Source organism: Cryptomeria japonica, chromosome 5, assembly GCF_030272615.1.
Source record: "Cryptomeria japonica chromosome 5, Sugi_1.0, whole genome shotgun sequence".
Lineage (NCBI taxonomy): Eukaryota > Viridiplantae > Streptophyta > Pinopsida > Cupressales > Cupressaceae > Cryptomeria > Cryptomeria japonica.
In genome coordinates this window covers 248,646,879-248,674,073 of record NC_081409.1, presented here as the reverse complement: position 1 = coordinate 248,674,073, position 27,195 = coordinate 248,646,879, and the positions used below count along the sequence as shown (strand labels likewise).

At 35.7% G+C, this 27,195-nt stretch overlaps 1 protein-coding gene across 2 annotated transcripts; it reads right to left on the bottom strand.

Moving 5' to 3' along the window:
• Nucleotides 1-6,451: 6,451 nt before the first annotated feature.
• LOC131051457 (MA3 DOMAIN-CONTAINING TRANSLATION REGULATORY FACTOR 4) lies at nucleotides 6,452-25,046 on the bottom strand. 2 transcript variants are annotated; one of them, XM_057985982.2, is made up of 5 exons: nucleotides 24,850-25,046; nucleotides 24,516-24,719; nucleotides 23,679-23,979; nucleotides 10,447-10,541; nucleotides 6,452-8,676 (listed from the first exon to the last, which is right to left on the bottom strand). In XM_057985982.2, the coding sequence occupies exons 3-5, from the start codon at nucleotides 23,902-23,904 to the stop codon at nucleotides 6,856-6,858; spliced, it is 2,142 nt and encodes a 713-aa protein (XP_057841965.2). In that variant the 5' UTR covers nucleotides 23,905-23,979; nucleotides 24,516-24,719; nucleotides 24,850-25,046; the 3' UTR covers nucleotides 6,452-6,855. The 2 variants fall into 2 exon arrangements, with proteins under 2 accessions (XP_057841965.2, XP_057841964.2); XM_057985981.2 differs by lacking the exon at nucleotides 24,516-24,719.
• Nucleotides 25,047-27,195: the final 2,149 nt, after the last annotated feature.

The following is a 27,195-nucleotide window of genomic DNA, read 5'->3' as shown; positions in this document are numbered from 1 at the left end:
TGACCAAAACCAATTATAGAAGTAGAGGTTTTCTTGGAACTAGAATTGTTCGTATATTGGTTTTGAGAGTAACATTGGTTTGATGTGGATGGTTGGGATTGGTCATGCTTGGGAAGGAGATTTTTATATATGCCCAATCACTCATTCAATGAGGAGGATAAGTTCCCTTCAATTTCAATCTCCCTACAATAAATAAGATCTTTGATGTAGTTCTTAAGCTTCATGCACTTACTAGTGGAGTGGCTTTTTATGTAGTGGTATTCACAATATTCATTATCTTCATACCATGTAAGTTTGGCCTTGTTTTCATCAAATAATTTATTGATGGAAAACTTCATTATGTTTGCTTGTACTAGTTTTTAAAAGACAATCTCCATGGGTTATCCCAAGGAGGTGTATTTACATTTGAATTTGTGGGTTGCTTTGGTTGTCCTTGAGGGATAGAGAGATTATAGGGTTGTGGAAAATTTACACATTCTTAGTTTCTTGTTTGGATGGTTGTGTGGATTGGACATGCTTTGAGTTAGTGACCCCGTCACTAATTTCATTCATATTCCTTGCCCAAAACTTAGGTTTTTCATATGTTTGATGATTGTATTTGTCTTTTTTATAGAATTCAATCAAGCCTTTTACTATGAAGGCCTTTTAAATGGTGACCCCCTTTTCTAAGATTTCATCAAAATTTGAAACACCACAGACTTGTAAAGGGAAGGTCATTTCTTAAGGTTTATGATGAAATTGTGAACAAGTTGTTTTTTAGGGATTGGCCAAGGGCAATCACTAGCAAGACTCCTCCCTTATTGTAGGAAGGTGATAAAACTTTCTCGATTGGATTCTTTGCATTACATATAACTATAATTGTTAGCTCATATTTGACATTATAGAAGTCGGTTACAGACTTATCAAATAAGTTGGTAAAAATGGTAATGTATCCTAGAGATAGGTGAATACTGTGGGGAGAATAATCTTAGAAAGGACACATTATTGTATGTGACCTCTTGTCAAGTCAAAAAAACATCCCTAATGTGATTGTAAATGCCTCCCTTTCACTTGTCAAATTTAGACTTTTCAAAATGTGGGGGAAAGGATGCCATTGTGATAGATTGATCAAAGGGGTAGAGACAAAGGTCATCAAATTTGTATTGTTTTTATTGATTAGTTATTCTAATTTGTAACCCCTTGAGGGCATTCTTCATCTCCTACAACTCTTGGCTAAAGAGTTGATGTTGTCTTGCCTAGGATGATATGTGTGCCATTGAAACTTTAGGTTGGATAGGAGAGCGGAAGCTCGTTGAGGGTTGGAAGATGAAACGTGAGGAGGAGGTGGTGGCACGCTACCACCTATTTGTTGATCAATAAGATATTCTTGAGGTAGTCAAGGGTAGATTACCCCAAGGGTTTCCAAAGGTAGGTGATGAGGTTAGTTCTTGATGAATAATGTTGCTAAGTTTTAACATGTCATAATAGTGGGGCAATTCAACTCCTGCATTGATGAGTTTCTCAAGGAAATGGTCTTTGTGAATGCCAACAAGGTGATCCATCATGACTAGGGTCCTTTCCTCATTGAGGAAGTCTTTAAATCAAGGTGAATATTTGAGTTGATTGAATAGTCTTCAAGGTTTATTTGTGTTATCATGATATGCCTCAGAGGATATCTTGTCTTGTGAATTAGATCCAAAAGGGTTTTTCTTGCATGGACCCATGTTTTTCTTTGACAATTGATTTGGGAATGGTGTAAACCTTTCACAATAGGATTTTTAAATTTGGTTTACTTTAAATTTTGGTATTGATTTGTGATGTTGAATGTATGCAAATGCTTTCGATTCGAAGGTTGATTATGAGTTTTGTAAAAGAAAACACGCCAAGCACAGGTAATTTTTTATTCAAGTAGGTGTGTACACAATTGTGAGCCTATGAATATGCCTTGTTTAGTCATAAAATGTAGGGGCCATGGAGAGGCACTAACCATTTTGTATCATTCAAGATCACTCAAAGACACAAGAGGGGAGCATACATAGCCTCAAAACTCATTTCTAGGAGCATGGGGTGAGTAACTTCCCAAGGCCAACCAATTACTAGTGTATCACAAGCACACGTAGACAAAAGGTCCTATCAATGATGAATAAGATGCTAAGAGGTGTCTTCTATATACCCAAGAGTGCATGAGGTTGGAATTCTTGAATGCGATTGCTATCTACAAGCCTGTAGTTGAGCTCAACCCCTTCCACTTCACATTATCACCTTAAGTTGAATAAGTTTGTGCTAAACATGATAGCTCTTCTTTGAGGAAAGTATTTTGATTCTCATTCCCCTTTGCTATACCCTACTAAAACACCTAGTTCAAGTCATCCCCTTGATGATGAAATCCAAAGGCAAACTCGCTAAGGAAAACAAAGAAAAAGATCAAGTACTTTTGATTCCTAAGATCAAAAACTTCAATTTCAAAATAGAAACACTAAAACATGTACAAAAATGCAAAAATGTAATTTCTATGTTTACTAGTGATTTTACCTAATATGCATTGATTCCCAAAATCGATGAGTTGTTTTGTAAATATGTCCATTAATATAAAATAGAAATGTTGAAAACTAACACCTACAAAAGATAATGACAAAGGTTAGGAAAAATCACCCAAAAAAAATAAGAGCTCTATAATAAAATGGCTAGCAATAATGGTAAGAAATAGATTAAAAAGTTAGGAAACTAGAAAAACCAAAAAAATAAAAGCCCAAATTGACAAAAAAAAAATTGAAAATATAGGGCCAAGAAATGAAAACATTAAATCCTAAAACAAACACCCTATTATCACAAAAACATCGAACATGGAGTTAAATTTGTACATAAATGGCTAGGTTGGCATAAACACACATTATGATGAAAAATCTACACATATAGACCAATCTTGCAAAAAGGACCAAAAAAAAAGGTGATGTGAAAACTAAGTTTCTAAAATGCCAATGCCCCAAAATATTAAATATGTGCACTAAAAGCAAATAAACATATGTTGAAACATCAACTTGAAACACAAAGCTACAAACAAAACTAGAAAAAAAATGTTAAAAGGTACATGAGTCCCACCGCACAAATAAAAAATATAAATAAAAAAATTCAAACCTATATTATATTTGATATAAAAAAATTATTATGCTAAGAGAAAAAATATATATAACAAAACCCTAACCAACAAATATCTTGTTGCATAACCCTAACCAACAAATATCTTGTTGCATATAATGTGTAGATGTACTCAAGATTTAATTGATATATGACATATTAGATGTAAGGTCTTAAATTGACAATATAAAAATGCATTCCATCTTAAAAATAGTTTATATGATAAATTGTTTATAGAATTGAGATATCAAAAATCAAGAGGTAAAATTGATTTGAAAGATCAATAGAGGAGGATGAATGAAAAAAACTAACCTACAAAAAGTCTTTAAATTGCACTTTGTAAATGGTGCACAACAAATTATATGATCCAAAGAATTTGGATGGTAGAAATCTTAGAATAAAAATGAAACGTGAAGATCAAAAAACCCTCTTTTCCTTTTCAATCTTGCGAATAGCTAAAACTTTCTAGATTGAATGGATAAGCAAAATTTGATGAGAAGACTTAAAGAAGACATGTGAAAAATGAAGCCATGTGCTTACAAAAGTTATTTTTGAATTCATATGCAATTTTGGATCATGAGTAAAATTTCTCTTGATTGGCCTTTTAATGAGCTCTTCCGAGTGGATCCAGAGTCTTCGCTGGGCAAAGGAGATATTAGGGAAGGTGCTATTTGATAGAAGCTAGAAATTGGTTGGGAAAAAGTGAATTTTGATGGTACGTCAAAGAGTAATTCAGGGCCTTTGAGGGCAAGTTTTGTTGCTCAAGATTGGAATGGGAACATTTTGACTATGGTTACTAACAGATTGGTTGATGGGAAAAACAATGAAGCTGAGGAAGCCGCATTTTGGGGAGTGAGGATGGCACAACGTCTTTCAATTTTGTGTCTGCATTTAGAAGGGGTCTCTCAAATTGTGGTGAATGCGCTTTTGAAAGGCAAGGCATCTGCTTGGAAAATTAATAAATTTATCAAAATAATTATAAAGGAGTTTGATTTTTTTTAATCCTTTAATATATCCCATGTTTCGAGAGAGGGCAATGATGTGGAAATGTACTTTCTAAAAGGGCCACAACATTGCACGAAGTGGGCGGGGATGGAGTGTGGGAAGACTTTCGTGATGTCGAGTTGGCTGAGGGGTGTTATGTACGCTGCCAATCATGTGAAATTCAATGTTTATTAATGATGATTATGACGGGGAGAGTTGGAAGCTTTTTACATGCAAAGGTGGGCGACAGGTTTTTGCGTTCTCCAAGTGTTGGTGTATTGAGGAAGCTGGTGAGATTGAGACAAGAGGGTGCTTGAGAGATATAGCTAAGGGAGATGGAAATGAATTTTTTGCTCCATTCCATCAAACAACAACTTGCCTTTTTCAACAAGAATTCGGAGAAGCGACTCGAGGGGATTTTCAAATTCAATGACCCCTCTTTCTTACAGATAATGGAGCATCTGCTTGGCGAAGATTATTTGCAATTTGAATTCCGCTCCATGACACGTGTAGATATCATCTCCATGATGGTGGCTCGAGAGAGGTGGTTGGGTTGGCAAAGGCTTGCATTCCAGATCATTCCCTGTGTGGGATGACATCTCTCATGGCGCATGCAATGGTAGTGAAGGGTTTGTATCGTCCATTTGGCGAAGGCATCATGTCAGTGGAAGGGTTATTTATTCTCTAGAATGATGGGGCAGACAAAGAGGCACAAACAGAGGAAGCGAGCTTGGGGTGGAAGACACTCAAGGATTTCGTTCGGAAGAGAGAAGTGGAGCTGTGAATGGCAAGGGAGGCCATGAAGAAAAACACAGAGCAGAAACCGATGTTCGGACATGGAGACTTTTGGGTTAATGGCCCAGGAAAGAAGAAAAAAAGTAGCCTTTTTTGCTTTCTTTTGTAATGGGGATGTTGGTTAGTGGTATTTTGTTATGCTTTGTTTGCTAGTGCCCTAAGATAGTGGTAACAGACCACATTTTGTAAATGCAGGGTTAGTTTGTAGGCAAGTAGTATGTAATCCGGTGGATTGGTGGTTTAGAGGTTTGGAGGTTGTAGGATTATTGTTAGTAGTTTCTCCATGCTCTAGGACTTGAACAGGGGTTATTCCCTACTTTTGCTATTACAGAATGTATGTTTTTAATATTTTATATTAATAATATAAATCAAAATTACCGATCAAAAAAACAAAAATGTCTTGATTAATCATGATTTGAATTGCTCAAACAAAGGGCTAAAATAAATAATTGATTATAGTCAACTAATGACTTTAAAAAAATTAACTTTAATTAAATTAAACTAATAGATTATATCTATGTACTTTTTAAATGTCAAATTAATTTATTAAAAGTTGAACATTAAAAAATTATTTTTTAATTAAATAAATTATTTTATAAAAAGGTTAATTAACTATAAACATTTAATTAACATTGATGGAAGAATCAAGATAATTAATTAAATTTAAAAAATGATATGACGAGAATTGATTAAAGACAATTTTAAGTGTACACAAAGCTCATAGAAAACTACCATGTGGTTTTACAATATAACCGCTACAAAACCATGGGCTACAATCCTTCATATTCCACACGTTTCACATTCCACACTTTATTCTTTATGTTCTACATTTAACAACTCACAGTTTTACATCACATAACTCACAATTTTACATCCCATAGATCACTCTGTGTCCACACAATCCTCATGACTCCTCATGTTTAATAGGCTGGGGCACTACCATGCATGGTGAGCTGCAATACATACCAAACATGAAGTACATGCAATGTATACAACACAAACCAAGCAATAACATATTGCACTGAAACATAATACCATAATTTCCAAAGCCAAAATAGAATCAATGCTCAGTTTAAGTAGTACCACTATCATTCAAGCCAATCAAAAGTTGTTCAACTTATGAGAACATATGGCATTGACCAAAAAAAGAAATCATATTTATGACAGTGCATTAAAATCAAACTTGAACTAAAAGCCCCCCCGGCCCCTTTCTTCAAACTTGAACTAGGCACTACCGTTCACTCAAACTGAACACAAGGAGTTCAATGTATAAAGTGCTGGTAGTATATTTAGCACAAAAAAATCTAGATGTATGGCACGAGAAAAGAGAGATAAAAAATTAATAAACAAGCGCACAGACTGGTTGATTAAATCTTTCAGTATGATAACTGCATTTCTATGCCTTTTAGTTGACACACAAGTTTTTCCCAGACTAAGTTCTACAAATCATAAATGATATAAAAAATAGACAACTACTGCATTAATAAACTCTAAAAGGAGAAACATGCCCAAAATGAAACTTATGTGACAACTTCTAGTGCAAGCTAAAGCAACAAAGTGAAGCAGCAAGACCCCACATGAATTTACATCAATCCACTTCAAAAGTACTAAAAATCTGTATTTAGAGAAAACCAATGAAATGACGAAATAAAGAGCAAACAGTGAAAGAACTCAATTCAGGGGGGAAAAAATACCCTCTTGACACTTCCACCTCCATAACAGCCACCATTTCTTTGGGCATGAGTGGAACCTTATAATCTCGGAGATGTAGAAGTTAGCAAATTACAACCACCTCCAGAATTATAATTCTAGATCCCAGATTCAGAATCTCAAGCACCTATACAAAAACATTCAATTCATCATTTGAGTAACAGAATATGATGATGCACAACACCTCTCACTTGTCCTAGTACCAAAAGCCAACAGGCAACATTCACACCAGAAATAAATGCTTCCTCAAGATCATGCAGATATATCCCCATTTGATTCTGGTGGTTCAGACTTTGTGCTGTGGGTGAAAGATGATACTAGCCAATCATTCCCTTTTGCCTGTTCAACATAACTTGCAAACTTTCCACTTGCATTAGGTATGTCTAAGGCTAGATCATCAAGGCTGTCTGCAACTCTTGTGAAACCCTTCACCATCTGGTTGATTGTAATCAAACCTTCACTTGAACACTCCTGCAGCAAATTCAACAGCCTGTCATTCTTCTTCTCCATCGCCATGACCAATGCTTTCTTCACAACCTCGTGATGGAAAAATGGCATATCCAGATCTCGAATACATTGACAAGCTTCTGCAAGATCTCCACCTGCTTCATATTCCTCTAAAAGCTTACTGATTTTGTCCTTTGCATCTTCAACTGCCCAGCCAGTGCCACCACCCCAGCACCTAAGAATTCGCTCCCCAGCGAGGCGAGCAGATAGCAGAGAACGAGCCATACGAACAATTTCATTGCCAATGGAACCTAGCTTTGGCTGGCTGTTTATTTCTTTCAAATTCAGTGGAGCCAAAATATCATCTATGACAGCTCTAGCCAAAAAAAGAGCTAGTTCATTTAAGGCATCAGGTATGTCCAATGCAGTGTCCTCAGCAGACTCTAGTAGTAAAATAAAACCACTAACAATATCCTCAACAGGAATCACCTCAGTATAGAGAGCTGAAAGCAAAACGGAAGCCATTTCTTTCTCTCTGTTCTTCCGGTCCATTGCTAATGTTATGAGCTTCTTAACAAAAAGTGCATTAAAATCAGGAGCAGCAAGATCTTCTAAACTCCTGATAACTTCCAGGATGTCATCAGACAAAAAGTACTCTTGAATAATAGTTCCTGCTCTCTCTTTGAAAAGCCTTGCATTATTACCTTCAACAGCTTCATTTTGTTGACTGGGGATGGACCTAACAGATTCTGGAATTAGCCAACCCTCGGCTTTTGCCTTGAAAATTAACAACTGAAACATGTCCTTGGCCTTAAGTATGTCAAGTGACAGATCATCAACAGTATCTGCAAGCCTCCCAAAACCCTTAGACATCTGACTAGATGATATCAAACCTTCCTCAGCAGCTTCTTTTAGAAGATCCATAATAAAAGGCTCATTTCTCCTTTCCATAGCCAATATCAAAGCCCGCTTCACAACTTCATGATGAAAGAAAGGAACATTCAAATCTCTTATACACCGACAAGCTTCAGCCTTATCTCCACTCTCAACATACTCATTTAGCAAGTCACTTATTTTCTTTTTTATTTCTTCTACAGTGATGTGAGTACTACCACCCCATCGACGTTCAATAACTTCTGCATGAAGAGGTGCAGATAAATAGCTTTTTTCTGCCTTCTGAATTACTTCAAACCCCTTTGAATCATCGGGTAAAGATTTCAATGTTTTTGTCAGAAAAGCAGGTGGAAGTATGTCATCAACCACTGCGCGAGCAACAAATAATGCTAAAACATCTACTGTATCAGGGATATCCAAAGCCAAATCATCAGCCGAGTCCAGCAACTTGCTGTAACCTTTACTAAGCTGCTCAGGTTCAATCACATCTGCATAGAGTGAGGACAAGAGGACGGCAGCCATCTCCTTTTCTCTGTCATGCCTGTCCATGGCCATGGAAATAAGTTTTTTAACAAAATAATGGTGATAGCTTGGACAGTCGAGATCAGTAAGATCAGCAGCAGTTGCAGCCACATCATCAGTACCAAAATATTCTTTTATTATTGACCCAACTTTGTCCTTGTATTCCTCTAGAGACTGGGTTACAGTTGTTCCCACCAGACGGTAAGGTTCCTACAAGTAACATATTCATTGTCTGTAAGTTATTCCATATGGGCAACGATATCTTGAGTAGAAGCTTTGAAATTCTTAGGAACAGCAACATTATAGTTATGAATTAAAGGAAATCTCTCCACATGGTCCATTTTATCATTAATATTGCATACTTCTTCACCAAAGGTCAACGACATAAACATCCTTAACATGAGTAATACTAAAAACCAAGTTATTCCAACTTCAAAATTACACTATTTGAAACCAGAGAAAAGATTCTTAAAACTATGCGACCAGCTTAGGACTAAAATTATAGTTAAAGCTCTCTGATGAAACCAAAACTTTAAAAAAAATTGTGATGCAAGAAGATTACATGTGGGCCCCGGGGGGTAACCAAGGCCAATAGGCACATTGTAAGGTGATAACGGGTGGCTAGGCATACATTGAACTGAAGAGTGAAGAGATTTTCCCTGCTCAAATGGCCCCTCAATGGAAGTGATCATATGATTGAGTTTTAACGATTTGAGCTAAATTACAGATTATTAATAGCATAATTTCACTAATCATCAAAATTTTGAAATTCTATCAATAATTTTTTAATTTTTAGTAAGTGTAAAAGGAACTGCCCAGAATTCTTTTGGGTGAGATGACCATAGAATTATAACTGTCCCTGGCTTGATGTAAGAAACACAGTAAATGAGAGACAAATTTGTGTAAACGGGGTGAAAACTTAATTGAACATACTAATAACAGCATCAACAACATATGTAATCTATTTCTAGATAAATCATCACTCTTGATTTGTATTACAAGGGTATGTACCAATTCCAGATGCATTTCCAGGTAGAGTATGTAGCAAAATAAAAACATTGTGATTTAGAAGATACAATTCCTGTTCCTCATCTGGATATGTTGAGAAAACATAGATCTTCTGGTGATAGCTTTCACCACAGTTCTCAAATATTTATCATTTCCATAAGCACCAGATAAGACAAACAGAAGTGGGGGAACCAGTACATACTATGTAAAAGGTGAAGGCTTGCTAAACAATCTTTGAAGTAACAAGATTTCCAGGTGGAAAACATTCCTCCTGAATTAAAATTATAAATAAGATGAATAAGGTTTTCAGGAATGCCTCAAAATGGTAAAATTTTATCTGGAATGTGATTTTTCATTGAAAATTAGAAATACAGAGCACTACAAGCCTGAGGAAGTATAAAATTTACAAAATAGAACATTAAGAACTATGGGGATGCCTAAAGAGGGCCTTTTAAATGCTTAAAAGCTGGTTGAACAATTTCCAACTTCTCCTAAGGCCAACACACAGTCTCTTCAACTTCCAGTCAAGTGAATCGGAATTATGGAATGAGATAAAAAAGAACTAAATGGTTCACAAAAATGCCTTTAAGCAATTAATCTGATAGAAAGTAGAAAAATAAGTTAACATATTACCTGCAAAGATAAGGCAACTTAAACATACCCAACATATGGGTAAACCATCCTACACTTATTTGTATTATTTGCTACCAACAAAAATATCCCACCCCAAGCATACCCCTAAATGTTTTATGGTTTTTTGCAGAGTATTTAAATACAAGTATCTTTGACCATACCAGGAAATGTAGGTACGCATTGTTTCAGTATGACAGCTATCCCCTTTATCAACAATATGTGAGACTTTAAATCGTTTTAACTTTTAAGAACTGAAGAAATTGATTTAAAAGATGCATGGAAGGTATTTACAAATTTAGCCAGAGAAAGAGAGAAAGAACTCATTAAGAAAAAGTTTACCTCCTCGCTATCATAATTTGGATCATTACGATCAACATGCAAATCTCCAGCAGTGTCAAGTAATCCCCCCCAGGTACCTTTGCCACCAGATCCACCTGCCAAAATAACCTCAAGCATCCCAATAAGACCTTGAATAGAAGAGATGATACTTCACATTGATCAGAATGTCATCACAAAATTCAGTAGCACCCAGACTTCCCCATTTTGCGACATATTCACATAAACAAACATAACTGAAGATTAATCCAAATTTAGAAAGAAATTAGTTATGCATAAAGACAAAAAATATCAGAACCATCAAACAGAGTTGTTAATTTTAACAATGAATTAAAATACTTGAAAAGAAAATCATAACTCATTCAACTGAAATTTAATCCTATGTTACCAGATCTGCTAGGGCACCGGCCAGATCCTGAATCCAATTTGGTCTGCTTGTGGATACAAATAGGAAACAATTATAGGGGGTTGGGTTTCTCTGGAATGAACCGGAGAGGATCCACATGGGTCCAACTGAACCCAAGGTGAACGCGTCAAATTTTCAATTTTTTTTTAAATTATTTCCTGAGATACCGGTTCTTGGGGAAAAACGCTGGGTCCGGGTCCTGATTCTTGCCCAGTCCTGGTCCAAGCCTGGTTCTCCCGGTGTTCCATCTGGGTCCTGCTCAGGTGGCCGGGTTCTCTGTGGGTCTTGGTCCCGGGAGAACCCAAGCGGACCCAAGAGAACCAAGGCCCGTAGGTTCCCAAAAACGAGGCCCGTAGGTCATAAAAGTCAAAAAAACAATTAAAAACAACAATGTGTTGGCAATTGACACTCATCCAGTTTAGTTGTGTTGTCATTGATGGCAACACACATCATCTTGGGTTGGACACTTAACCAGTACTCACCGGTATTCATGATTCGTCATCCGGCATTCAAGGAGACCGGCAAACTAGGAACCGGTATATGAGGCCGACATAGGAGATTGATCCGACAGGTTTACACAATAGCAATCAGCGGCACAGTCACGAAGTTTAATGTATTTATTTTTGTCTAGGCCGACATGTAAATAACTTGTAATATCATTGTAAGCCGACATAAGGCATTTATGTGTATGGTTGGGAAGGGTATTTAAGTCAGTCCGGTTAGGTTATTTTGGAGATATACAAAGATAGATGGAATGTATAGTGATGTGATATTGTGCGAGCAATGTTGATCGACTGAATGCGAATATAATATTCTGTAGTTGATCTTGGTTATTGGTTTAGAGGTTTGGGATGCGAAGTAAGTTACCGTTAAGGGAGGACACAGTGAAAACCGGTACAGACAATGCTTGAACCAGAACTCATCCAGCATAGTAGATGCAATCTCTGAGTTCAGAATTTTGTTTATAACTCCATATTTGGTGTTTGTAGTCAGTGAGGCTCCTTTTGTGATGAGCAGTGCGCTCTAGGTTGTTGGCCTTCCTGCATGTGCAAGCCCCTATTGTAATATTTATTCATTTGGCCAGTGAATAGATATTGTGGGTCACCAATCCCACCGTGGTTTTTCCTCTTTGAGGTTTTCCACGTATAAATCCCTGTGTTATGGTGTATGTTCTTGTGGTTGCATCATTTCTACTTGCTGTTATATTCTTTTAAGGTTACCGGTTACTGAAATACTTTGTTAATAAGGTTAAAATTGATCTTACCGGTAGAACACTGATTCACCCCCCCCCCCCCTCTCAGAGTTCTTGGATTCCAACACTATGTATCATTTATCTATTATTATTTATGTATCATTGTATGTTTCATATTTGTATGTTTGAACATATATAATTTTGATGTTTGAACATATATATAATATATGACATGCATATACATGTCATATATTATATAATATATATATGTATGTATGTATGTATGGACGTACCGTACTCCATATCTATACCCGAATAGGTAACTTAGATTAAATTCTCCTCCTTTGACTTTCACCTAATCACCCTAAGATGAATTCCTCACCCTAAAAGTGCTTTTAGAAGCATTTCAAACATCAAAACAAACTCATTTTAGCTCATATTTATTGCAAAAGACATACCATTCCAATAGGCTAAACTTTCAGTTTTGCTTGTCATTCAACAAAGGGAGCTGAAGATTGATCCTTGAAGGTTCTATAGCAGTTACATTACCATTCCTACATATTTGCAAGTGTTCATTAGCTGTCAAGAAGATAATAAAGAATATTTTTGCAAAGAGGTAAGTTTCATTTTTTTTCTTGTATTTTTGTTTTATAAATATGAAACAAATTCTCTGCTTTGTTTTTCTTTCATTTTTCTATGAAAGCATCATTATGCTTAAATTTTAAAAGAGCTAAGTTTATATATCTATTTTCTGTTTTTTTTTTTTAATGTGTTGTTTATAAAATTTCTTGCCATAGGAGTTACAATGGCAGCTGTTTCTAACTGCACAAGTTGACTTAAATTCAAAATTGATCTGAGTTCTTATCTATAAAAGTATTGTTGATATGACACAACAGATTCTAAGTGGTGGGGGTTATATTTGAATTTGCAAGGGGTGTGACGTTAGATATTCAAGTTCATATAGTCAGGTGAAAGCCCATTTGTTTGGAATTTCTAGACTAGGCATCAAAACTTTCATTAAAATGAAAGGTGTACCCATTCCATTAGGGAAAGTGATAACATATATTATGGAGCAAGAGCAAATAGATGAACTAGCAAGCCATAGAGATAATCATCCTTTAGCAAAAAGGAGATCATAGGGAATGAAATCCCCCATGCCCCCATCTAATCTCAATGTTGTGGTAAAGAGCCCCCCATTTTTGGCTACTCCTAAAAATAAAGAACCCAATACAAATGAAAGACCACCAAAGGGGCCTTTGGAAACAACATTTCAAAATGGGACTCAAGATATTACCAATCAACACATAACGAGATGTATATATGCAAATGGGTTGGCTCTCGAAGTTGTTTGCTCACCATATTGGCAAGCAATACTTAAAAGAATTAATGAGGCTCCAAAAGGGTAAAAGGGGCCAGGTTACGAGAAGGTGCATGGGCCCAAGCAACCTTGCCTTCCTAAAAAGGTGCATGGTACCTTATTGAACAAAGAGGTCAAGCTTGTAGAGGATTCATTGAAGCCCATAAGGGATTCATGGGTCGAGATAGTCTCGTCTATTGTTTCTGATGGGTGGAAAGATGTTAAAAATTTGCCATTGAGCAATGTCACAATAGTGTCCCCTAGAGAAGTAATGTTTTTGAGAGCCATGGATTGTGAGGGGTTGGTGAAAGGCCAATTTATTGTTAATATCCTCTAATCACAGCCATTGATAAAATGGGACCTCATAACGTTGTTCAAGTCATAATGGACAGTGCAAAGAATTATAGAGTTGTTGGGTTGTTGGTTGAAAAACACTATTCACACATCCTTTGGACACCTTGAGTGGTCCACTCTCAATCTTAAGCTACAAAAGGTTGGGACAAAATAAATTCAATCAAAAAGTTGCATGCAAAGGTTGAGGAGATTCAAATGTTCATCACCAAACACCACATGTTACGAGGCATATTTAGATCATTTTCAAAATAGGAGCTATTAAAGGTAAGTGAAGTAGCATAAAATTTTATATTTTAGACTTAATTACTTGAAAATTTATTTTTAAAAATTTAGTTACTTAAGTCATAATTTGATTGTGAATTCTATTTTTTCTTTAAAGTTTGTTTTTTATTATTTTATTTTTTATTTTTGAATAAATTGTTGAGACTCATTTTGCCTTTACTACAACTGTCTTGAGACGACTTGTGAAGGTTTAAGAGGCACTTTTTATTATGGTAATTAGCTAATCTTTGTCCATACGAAGACAAAGCAACACTAGAAGGGCAATAAATATTAAGCAAATGATCCTAGATGACTCTTGGTGGGATTGTGTAGAGTACCTTCTTAGTTTCATCAAACTCATTTGAGTATGATTCATTATACTAACATGGACAAGCCTTGCTTGGGAAAGATATATGATGGCTTGACACAATGATCGAGAAGATGAAGACCATCATAAATGAGAAAGAATAAAACCTTAAAAAAAACTTCTTCAAACAAGTGCAAACAATTATTTAAAAAAAATGGATCACAATGACCAATCCCTGCACTACATATTCCTGCCTTTGCATTGACTCCAAAAATACTACAGTGCTAAGAGTCTCTCTATACAAATGAGGATTGCCCCATATAGACATTATGAAGTTGCTGAAAAGTACACAAGATTTTGTAGACTCTTCCCCAATCTTATTTTGTAGAATGTAGACATGAGCGAGTTCATTGATTATGTACAAACCAATTGTCAAAATATTGAGGCTTTTCATGATAAATTCAAAAAGGATACAATTGGTGGTAGTTCCATGGCCAATGATTTCAAGACCTACAACCCTTTGCAAGCAAATTTTTATCACAAGTTTAATAAAGTTATATATATATACTCTCACTACTTTGTCTTCATAGGTTGCTAGTGCATCTAGATTTGAAAGAAATTGGAGCACAATCTTTTGTCCAAACAGTAAAGCACAACAAACTGCACTCAAAAAGGGCATAGAACTTAGTGTGTGCATTCCAACTTGTGCCTCTTTTCACACAACCAACACAGCTACAAGAAAGGGGATATGAAGTTGTGAGATATGGAGTCAAAGCATACTGACTTGAACGCTTCCACTTCCCAACATATTGCACTTGGTGAGTTTGAAACCATACTTTTAATGTGAATTGCAGTGTCACAGCATGCGGTTCTTCAAATGTTCCTGTGAATTTTAATTCATGTTGCATCCGTAGAGTTTCCCCTTTTTTTTTGGATCTAAGTATGGTTTTCTCCTTGCTCAAGGGTGTTTTGAGTTGTAGTTTGTGCACACCCACCATGTGTTGGCACGGTGCGCCTTTTCGATGCTTTCGTTTTACTTCAGCCGCGAAGCCCCGCCCGAGTGCCGCGTGGTGTCGTCTCTTTTCTGCCACGAAGACTCGCACTTTTAAGCGGGGCGCATATTGAAAGACACGTGGCAGCCTCGCGGGACCTTTTGGGTCACAATTTCGCTTAAAGGTGAGACTTCCCCGTCCTGCTTCCACGTGTCCATCTAGAGCAATATCTGGAAAGCTCCGTGCGTTCGTCTTTCAAAAGCAAGGCATTTCTCATGAGGCGGATCATAAAATGATTAGCTGCGAACCAATTTTGGGGCTTCGTTCCAGATAACTCTAGGGAGTTTGTTGCAGGGGAACGGTGAGGATGCTTTTCCTGATCCGATTAGCAGAAAGGTGTGCCTATCTATGCAAAAGGCCAAAAAAGTCATCACTTTCACAGTATTTGATGAATGCACAAGATGAGGACAGAGTGCCAGCTGGTCTATTGTCATGATGTCTTCTTGTTTTTCTAGTAGCAGGTGGTTAAGGCTCTCCTCTTTAAAAAGAGGAATGTTTGTATAATGAAGGGTTCTGAATTTTTATTTCACTAAGAGATATAGAGATAAGAATTCTAGGCAGGAATTAAGCCTCGAAGTTGTTGCTATATTTCTGAATTAAGATAACCAAACCGTGCCTTAGGCCTTTGGGACTATTTTGTTCAACATGCATTGATAAGTTTTCTGTGCAATCTCAAATTGAGGCTTGACTCTAGTAATGTATGCTTAAGCTCTACTAATTGAATCATGTTATATACTCTTTTATTTAGTAGATGTTCTTGTGTGTGTGTTACTTCATGCTTTAAGAGATCTTTAATGTATCTTGATTAGCATTCAGGGCATGCAGATTGTTGAAGTTCTCTATGCCATTTATTTGACATAATTATCCTTTCAGGCTTTCGCCTTAGATTAGATTTGTTTTTATGTTCCTTCTTCCCCTTTTCCCTCCCAATGAATGAAGAGTCGGCTTCTAAAATCCCGGAGGTTACTCAGTGAAAACGCGTAGGTTCCCCATTGCTGAGTTTCCCATAAGGCTATATTTCTAGAAGCAATTTTAGAGATCAACAATTCCTATGATGATGATGATTTAGAAAATCCATTTAACGATGAATACTAAATGATGAACTTCATATTTTAATTTTAATATTAAACTCTTTGAACAATGAATATTTTATAATATTTATCATTTAGGTTTTAAATGGCATTCGAGTTTATGGTAGTTTTGTTGTTTATAATATTATATGATGCTACGTGGTATTCTAAACTTAACTCCAAGAACCCAAAAAAAGAAATTGTCGATTCCACAAACCCAAGTTAGGATCTATACCAAAACCAACAACTTAGATTTAATCTATTGCACATTGGCAAGGATATTAAAATGATCCTTACTAATGATCTTCTTTGGTTCCATGCAACTTGTGTATTTCTATTGGAGTAATTAGGATAATCACCTAATTAATAAACTTTAATTAGGTCCCTTATTACTTTATTACACTTGAGCTAAACTTAGGAGTGTTTTTCTGTTATAAGATTGAGGTAATTATAGGTAATGTTATCTCATTACATAGGATGAAGACACTTGTTGTGCTCTAATTTAATTCTCACCTAGGTTTAGATCTAAGGTTTTATCTTTATGCTTTTATAAGCATTCATTGTAATCTATCTAGGTTATTCATGTTAATCTCAATATCAAATTCTCTCTCGAATCAATTCTCTCTCAAGGTTACATAGCATACAATCATGGCTTCTCTTCAGACGTGATAGGCATTTTGTTTGCAAGTGATTTATGGGAGTTGTGGGGTTAATTATCAACTCCAACATGGTATCATTTTGTTTGTTTTTTAAGAGATCTAGCCTTGGGAGAAAAAATCAGCTCATCCTAGAGCATCATTGTTGGATTCAGAGCGGCCAAAACCCTAAGGAACGCCTGTCAATATGCCAAATTTGGATAAGTAAAAAAATAAAAAAAAGGTACGAATTTTGAAAATTTCTAGTTTTTATTTTTTGTTTTTCTAGAAAATTTAAATCAAAAATCACAAAAAGCAAGTTTTTTACATATCTACAAAGGGAAATACCATGTAGCAAGTATGGCCCCTATCCTATCACGTCATCCCCTCCACCTCAGCAGTGGCACCAGCATTGTCGACTTCCATTGGCAACCTATTCCACCCAACAAACTAACAATAGCGACATCTTCGGAGAATATTTCGCCATTTAAAATATTTCATCACAAGATTTTGTTACACACAAGACCAACCATCAAGGAATCTCAACAAATATTCCTTATCAATCCAAAGCATATTCTGGTAAGATATGAGCATATTCAAGCAGCTGTAAAAAAAATTGACAAAGGCATTTTTTCCTTGACAAAAGGAATATTATAGCAAATATTCACTAACATCATGTGACGTTCGCATCTACGTTGCCCCCTGGCCCCCTCCTATCCCCCATGTGCCCTAAAGAAGCTATTTTTTTGGCCATAAATTGAGCATACGTAGTCACAATCAGAAATGAGATATCGTCAAAAAGCTAGTTCCAAGCACTTTCTGGAGGTGCATGTCTTATTTTCAGATTTTGTTGTTGGTTCCTATTATTCTCAGTCAAAAATCAAATCTTTATTTTTTGCTTGTGAGCTCATAACTTTTTGCCACAATCTTCAATTTTCATGATTCTAGTGGCGTTTGAAAGTTTATTCAAAGCTCTTCAAATCCATACATGCACTTTTTCTAGAACCTACCTCACATACATTTTATTCAGATTTTTGTGTTTCCACATTCTAGTCAATTACTGAGACATTTTGGCACCTCGAAAGGATCTATTTGCATGAGATGAATTCATTTGATCTGATTTACATGCACTTAGGTTATTGGTCTTTGATTATTTCATTTGAGAAGTTATCATAGGTTTTTGTGTTCATCCTTCAATTATCATCCTAGAAGAGTATAACTATGAATCTTGGCGAAATGGCATCTTGACAAATCTTAGATATTTTGCAGTATTTGTATGGACTCGTACCTAAACCAGCCACACCAAGGGGTAGATCATCTTGGGGCATTATTATTGACAATTTTGTAGGATTGATTTGTTCTAGTGTTGATCTTAACACTATGTGTACTATATCAAATATTGATTGTCCCCACACTTTGGACTAGACTTTGGGAGATGCATGGAGACCCTCATATATCTCCATTCCCAAAGGATCTTGTAGCACATTGTCTCATTCCCCTTGCACACATAGATTGTATACCCTATGATGATGATACTTCACAGGAGCTTGAGCATATCACAGGTCTTGCATGTCCCAATAGCTCATAGGCTTGTCTCCCAATTCCTACTCCTCACTTGAGACACCATCCCATCTTCTATTGTTCCTGATTATCTTGGCATCACTACATTTGTGGGCCCCATTGATTCAATGCAACTGAACATCTATCTCCTTCCAAACATAGCTACTTGGGATTCATATCTTGCAAACATATCATCCTTGTTTGTAGAGTCTCAGATTGCAGATTTGGAGGATTACCTTGAGGACATTCATCTCCTCTTTGTTGACAGCCACATCATCTTTGTTAGCCCACCATCTTCATCGCTTCTAGACATAGCTACTTGGGATTCATATTTTGCAAACATATCATCCTTGTTTGCAAAGTCTCAAGTTGCATATTTGGAGGATTACCTTGAAGACATTCATCTCCTATTTCATGACAGCCACATTAGTGTTGTCAGCTAATCTTCATTGCCCATGGAGCTTGTTCTACAGCATTCTTCCCAGGTTTCAGGATTGACATTATTTCTTTATAACATGAGCACATTTGAGCAGTTTTCAAAGGCACGCATCATTTGGATGGATTCTTAATTCTTCCAATTTATGGGAATGGCTTCTCCAATCGCCAATAGATTTGTTTCTTCCTAAGGGGAGAAAAGTTGTTTGCAAGTAGTGGAAGTCGATTTGTCTTCAGGTGTTCATCATTGGCATAGGAGCTACTTCTTTATGGGGTGATTTATATCGTCTTTTTCTCTCTGCTATTGGGGGGCATCTATTGTACTTGTGTGACAGAAGCAATCCTTGGGGGGTCACATTGAGTCCTATCCTTTTCTCACTAATGCAGTTATTTCATTTTCTCTCTTTTGGAGAGGAGATTTTCCTCATGTAGTTTTCTCCTTTTCTCTAATTATGAGGGATTGCATGTGTTTGTACATGGGTACCTCATCAAGCCTTGTAGTCAAGACCCATCCGTGCATCCATCCATGTATCCATTATTGCATTCATCATTAGGTTTTTAGTTTCTCCCTAAGTTAAGCTTAAGATAGGGTGTTGGAGCAATTAGGATAATCACCTAATTAATAATCTCTAATTAGGTCCCTCATTACTTTATTACATTTCAGCTAAACTTAGGAGTGCTTTTCTATAATTAGATTGAACTAATTATTGGTCATGTTGTCTCATTACATAGTAAGACAACACTTGTAATGCTCTAATTTAATCCTCACCTAGGTTTAGATCTAGGGTTTTATTTTTATGCTTTAATCAGCATTCATTGTAATCTATCCAAGTTTTTCATGTTAATTTCAATATCAGATTCTCTCTCGGATCAATTCTCTTTCAAGATTGGATAGCATACAATCAAGGTTTCTTCTCTTCAGATGTGATTAGTGTTTTGATTGCAAGTAATTTCTAGGTGTTGTGGGGTTAACTATCAACTCCAACAATTTTCACATCATTCTTTTAGGTAGTTATCATATTAATCCACCGTGTTCTGGATTTGTAGCTTATGCAGCTTCTCCCTCAACAGTGCCTGTCTTGCTACACAAATGAAATAACATTTTGTTTTGATATGTGCAAGCTTAATGCTACCCTTGCTACTAAAATTCTTTTCTAAGTTTTCATGTGGGATAAATCAATATGTTGTATTATATTTATTAAAAAGGATTGTTTCGAAAGGTTACTAAAACAATCTAAAGAATGCTTTGACTAAGGCTAATGGCTCTTCGCATTTTTTCTACACAAATGAAAAAAAAGCTGAGTTGACACCGGAGCAGCCAAAAAACTCTACATTGAAAAAAAATAAAAAGAAACGGTTTCTCATTTTCTTCAGCCATGCGAAAAAATGCAGCAAAAGTATTTATTATTTACCATTAAGCATTAATCAATTAAATGTTCAAAAATAAATCTCGATGATTAATATTAAATAGATATGTTACCAATGTTGTAAATATATCTCTCTGATTGGTAACTTATACATTTTAACTTTTTAATCTTTAAGTTTATTTTAATCAGTTTATACTTTAAAATATTTATTGAAATAATTCCTGCAAATTAGATTTTTCAAGTGTCCGTCACACTCGCACAACAATTTCATTCTTGCTTCTAGCAAGGTAGCTTTTCATAGCCTTTATCAAAGTCTATGGCAAAAACACATTCAAGAACACATGGAAAAAAACTTCAAAAGCATGTCAACCTTCTCTCAACTCGCAGGAGGTAGAAGCCACTAAAATTGTCTGATACGCCTACCAAATTTGCTTTGCGTAGGTTTAACCAATTCCTAGCACAAAAATTCAAAGCCTTCTACAAAATAGAATGAGGAATAGGGCCCATGTATTGCTAAGGAAGTCCGCTTAAAATGATGTTTTAATGGCACAAATGAAATATGCACAAAATAAACAAGACCAAACTCACAATGGGAAGAAACAGTAAAATGCAAGAATTCTACAACTCTCATCAAGTAAAGAAAATAACTCATGTATGAGTTATATAATATATCTATGCTGAATTGCAATTTACTAACTCAACTAATAAGATATGATAAGATCAAAAATAATCATCAATTCACGCATGTGAGGATTAAGTAAGAGTCTCATCACTCAATTAACAAACAAAATCAACTATGCGATGATAAATACAAATAAATAATCTTTACTATAGATTAAAAATTATACAACTAATTCATCAACTCAAGAGCTGAAACAGGCCAGCAAGTACACGAGTTCATGGGTAAAACTTATCAACCAACCCAAAACAACAGTCAACTCTTAAAAGTGTTAATGTTTTTAGCAGCAGGAGATTTCATTTTGCCTGTGATGGTTTCTTCCTACACTTCTAAGAGATGCTGATGTGTAACGGCTTCCTTGATAACTGTCACCGACCTGCATGTATGACTTGCAGCTTCGTGGGAGCCTACTGCATGCTGGCAGCGGTTTCTTTCCTCTTCGTATTCCATCCGAAAAGAGGTTCGCTTGTGTCTACGCGTCTTATGGCTCTTGTCAGTGCCAGAGTTTGTAACGGCAAGTATTGTAACTGCCGTCCAGCATATTGCGTGATCTGGATGTTGGCTTTTCGTCTCCTCCATCTTGGATTTTTCAAGCCTTGTCGTTTCTTTAAAGGAGGTCAGCAGTTCGTATTTCGGAGCATGGAAAAGTCCTTAAAGAGAGACTATTATATATTTGTATGAGTTATCGTTCAGGGGTGGAGTTTTTTTGACAGTATTTTTCGTAGCGTATCTGTATCTTCTTCAGCGTATATATCTTCTCTGTCTTCTCGTGTATGATTGAGGGATGATTATTATATGTCTCAGAAAGCTTTGTGCTGGCCGTATTGTAGAAGCCTTCAGTTTCAGATGTTATCGGCTTCATCTTCAATTTTGTTAAGGGTTAACAATTGTGTCTAGATCATTCAGTTTGAGAGCTTTTGTGTTCACGTTTGTGACTTCAATAAAGTTTGATTTTTGGTGTGGCTGGGTTTTTCACCCTCAGGTGGAGGGTTTTCCCAGGATAAATACTTGTGTATCTTGTTCTTGTGAAATTTTATTGTTTCAGATTTCTGTGTCTTATGTTTCTGGTTCTAACATTAACAAAAAGATGCCACCAACACAATTATCCCCATATTTCTGCCTTTGATTCTTGTGTTCTAACACTTAACCTTTCTTTTGATCCAAATTCAGTTGCTTTGAAGTGATTTTTGATGGATTTAACAGATCCATTAAGAGGATTTGAAAGACATGCAACTTTTAAGTGGTGCTCCTGCAGTATATCAAAATTGTAATGATTTAAAGGGATTCAATTAATTTTTGCAATGAGCACTGACGCTTCACCCTTGTGCGCATCACCCCTATATTAAATATTGTAATGTTTTATAGGGATTTATTGATTTAATTTATTTTTGCAATGAGCACTGATAATTCACTCTTGTGAGCATCACCTAGATGCAATGTGTGAAGTGGACCATTCATTCTCATAAGAGGTGGGTTTATGTGAACCACTTCTCAGGAAATATCCGTCAATAATTATTTTGACTCAAAACAACATAGTTGAAACTCATAAAAATATCATAATTTGATGCACTGCAGAAAATACCTCCTACTTATCAAAAGGTGAACTAAAGGGGCTCTATAATGAATGGTTTGTATGGCACAACACTTGCTGAAGATTTTGAAAATGGGATAACAAGCTAGGGGGCTTGATCTTGTGGTAGACTCCATGGTTAAGCACATTGGAGTCAAAGTGGTACTGGATGAGTAACTTCTTGGGAAGCCCCAGTACTTCACCCATGTGAGCATCACCTAGATGCAACAAGTGCTATGTGGACCATTCATTCTCATGAGAGAAGGGTTCATGTGAACCATTACGAACCATTACTCATGATATGGAAAAATACCTCCTACTTATCAATGAGAACGTAAACTAGTTGCTTTCTTCACAAATAAATTTCATGCCAAAGTAAGACATCATTTTTTTTTCATAAACTTCAAATAACTAAGGTTTTTGTCAAATAAGCACAAGCTTTACAAAGCATCAGGTATCAGGTAACAGGTAACAGGTATCAGGTATGATGTTGAACTACAGATAAGGGCCATCATTTTGTGTATGAGATGTATTTGACGTGCGGCAATTTATACATTATAGATCTCATCCTTTTACTCAATACACAATAGGCCCAGCCAAGAAATCAAACACAAAATAGCCATATATGAAGCGCAGCAACTATAATAGTGACTTGAATGAGAGAGCATGAAGGATGAACTATTAAATTCAAAAAATGGAATATTGATGTCAGAGATATAAGAAACAGTTGAGCAAAGTCTTTCATTTTCTTCTTCCTCGCCCAGTACTCTTCATTTTGTACTTCTAGTTTAACAGCTATGCAATTCAAATACATTAACAATGAGTGCCAACAAAACTTTCAATATTAACAGAAGATGAAAAATTCAATCAAATTATATCTGAAGTAACATGATGTTAAAATAACCACTTAATGATTTCAACAAGAAATTGAAGACACTAAAAAGAAGGAAAAAAATTAAAGATAAATGATAAGGATTACAAAGTATATACCCTTTTTTGGACGGCCTACTTTCCCTGAATGGGAACGCTTCTCATATTTTCCTGGAACACCCCCTGCATGATTCTTTGTACTTGCTGCAGATTGTTTTGAATGATGTTCCTGATCAGATCTTGGAGACTTGGGTGATATTAAAGAACCAGCCGAATCCCGGCCCTGGGATGCAGATCTTAAAAGCTGTCGCTGTTCTGCCGTCAAGAAACTATCATTGAAGGCCATTGTACAAAATTCTATTTTTTTATCATGCAGATTTATATTAAATCACAAACAATGCTCTATATATGCCCTGTCACTCTGCAAATATTGACAAAAAACACAAATTAAAGCTCCCATTGCATACTGATCTCCATCCAATAAAATTTACAAAACTAAAATCAACCTTCAAACAACATAAATTTATGCACAGTTCAAGCCAATCTAGTTCTAAAATTATCTGTGCAGCAAACAATGATATAATGCGTGGGTTAAAAATCAACCAAAATTTACCAAATTACTGTGGCCTTGAAATACTATTACCAAGATCTGCCCTAACCAGCTGTATTAGAAAAATGTTCCAAAAATGCACATTTGCACTTCCACTGAGGGTAAAAAGAAATAAAAGTGAAATATACTATAAATAATTTGGAGATTCAGTTCTAAGGCCAAACCCATTGATGAGTAATGGACACTACGTGTAAAAATCTTCGGTTCAATCCCCAAAGGACTGCCCACACAAACCCCATTGAGGTAAAGTTGAATGACCTATGACAAAACTGACGCCCATAAAATCTCCAGATTCCCTTGGCCAAAAATTAAAATTAAACAATTTGGAGGGCTGAGATCGAATCGACCTGCTCAGTACGACTCAAGGCTTGATTGTTTCCTTCCTGCCAGAGGAATTTATTTTGAAACAAAGCCCGCCGCCTCTAAGACAAGCACCTAATCAAACGCATTAGTTCATCGAAAGACAATTAAAACAAAACACGCAGGACTGTGCTTCTGTCTGGTTCCAACTTTGAGATTCCAGCTTCAAATAGAAAAGCAATCGAAACAATCTGCACTTCAATTTCATTTCTAGTATTTCATTGCAGTTAAATAGTACACTTTGCATCAGAGATTTAATATGTAGACAACAAAAACCAGAAAAATAATGAATGTTAACTTATAAATCCGACAAACATTAACCTTCTAATTTGCAGTAAGAACTTTTCCAATAAACTAGTTCCAGACACATATTCGTCTTAAGGCTCAGGGAAGGAGCTGAAATTTCACTTGCTCCACACTGTGAAGCTTCGATGGATCCCACGAAAACCTTCATTCTTACAGCGAGGAATTCTTATAAACTGGAGTGATTTGTCTTTATACACTTCTAGACTTTATTTAATTTCCGTTCTATTTTTCTTTTTTCAATTCTTAAACCTAATCTTAATCTTTTGTAGGTTGTTGAAGTTTAAATATATATATTTCTATTTTTCTTTTTTCAATTCTTAAACCTAATCTTAATCTTTTGTAGGTTGTTGAAGTTTATATATATATATATATATATTTCTATTTTTCTTTTTTCAATTCTTAAACCTAATCTTAATCTTTTGTAGGTTGTTGAAGTTTATATATATATATATATATATATATATATATATATATATATATATATATATATATATATATATATATATATATCCCTGGTTAATAAATTTATTTTTATCTAAAAGTTTTGGGAAAAAAGGGATAAAAACTTATTCAAAAATTACATCATAAATCAAAACATTATATATTTCTATCTTTCATAATTAATTTTTCCAAAGTCTCTAAATAATTTGGAGGTAGCAACCCCTGGTCCCCAACATTTCAATCATCAACATGCTCAAAAGTTCATTTAGCTAAACAATCTGCCACTTTTTTCCATTCCTTAGAAATACGACAAAAGAAACATAATCCAAGAAGCTACAAAGATACAAAATCTTATTAGCCAACAAAGCAAGTTGTCATTCAACAAATCAACAATTATCTAAGAATCAGACTCACAAATAATTCTCCTCCAACCAAAGGAGCACCGTCTCTCAACAGCATGTAAAATAGCTAGAGCCTCCATCAAATTATTAGAGTGTTTCCGTTTGTAAATAAAGAAAAAGAACATTGCACGACTATCACTGCCCCTCCCAATGCCTCCAATCCCTGCATGACCTGGATTATCACGGGAGGGCCCATCAGTATTAACTTTTAAGACCCCTGCAGGAGGAGGAAGCCATCTCCCTTCCCAATGAATCTTTTGTTTGGCATGTCGAGGTCTTTTGCCAGTTGTGAAGGCCCCACTACTTTCCCCCAAATTCAAATTCTTAATAACATCATGATCACTAAGATCAATCACCACAGAAAGGTCGCATTTTGCAGAAATAGTTTCTTGAAGTCTGCTCACAATTTTCCTCCACACCTAAGCCTCTCCCAATTTGTTTTCCTAAAATATTATGCGATTCCTTTCTAGCCAAAGATTCCAAAGAATGAGAGCAATAACAATTACACAAGCAACTTGGAGAAAGGAGGTTTTAGTCGAAGGTCTTCTCAGACTTTCCCAAAATTCCACTAAAGAGGTAGCATGAATATAGATCTTTATATAAATATCTTGGGTAAATTAATTTAATTAGAGTGAGAAACAATTTAATAAAGGATAAAGATAAGATTGATTATGTTATTAAAATAAATGTACATAAATAAATAAAATAAGGTTTGTTAAAAATTTGACTATGACAAATGTTGTTGATTGATTCATCAATATATTGTAAGATTATCAATAACTATTCCATTGTTCGACTGATTGCTTCAACGGCTACTGAATCTACTAACTCAAAAGCTTAATGAACAGAATCACCCTTAAAATTCTATGGGAAATTGCCCATAGAATGGCAATAGGGGTAACTGATCCATCGAAAGTAACTGATGTTGAGTTAAGTAGATAAACTAGTTATGGGTTACGATCTTCATCAGGATCATGAAGGTCATAATCTAGATCTCAATCTTAATCTACTAAATGGTTGAAACCCGATCACAAAGGATTAGAAAACAAGTTGAAAATTCTCAAAGACCTCTCAACATGGATACATATGAGTTTGATGGAGATGAATTTTACAACCCACAACCCTTTGAGAACCACAGTAATCCACCAGAAGTTGACAATGAGTCCATTGCTACAATAGAAATTCAAGACACCATATTGATGAGCGATTTAATAGATTAGTTAAAGCAATCATGAGAAGAGACTATCAATACTTCTTACATTTGTTTATTCAAAGTGGTGCAAGAGTACCCCATGACTTTGATGTGACACAAATTTTGGAAGAGGATCCCAATCAAGCTAATACTAGTGGTAATGATGGTGGTAATAGACGTAAGTGTATCATGCCTGAGTCACCTTCATCCTTGTTTCAAAGACCCAAAGTGACTGATACTCATGCTTATACCAATGATGTTGTAATTACTCATGAACAACCTCATGCTCGTCCTTTCCAAGGGCATTTTAAAGACTCGAAGTGACTG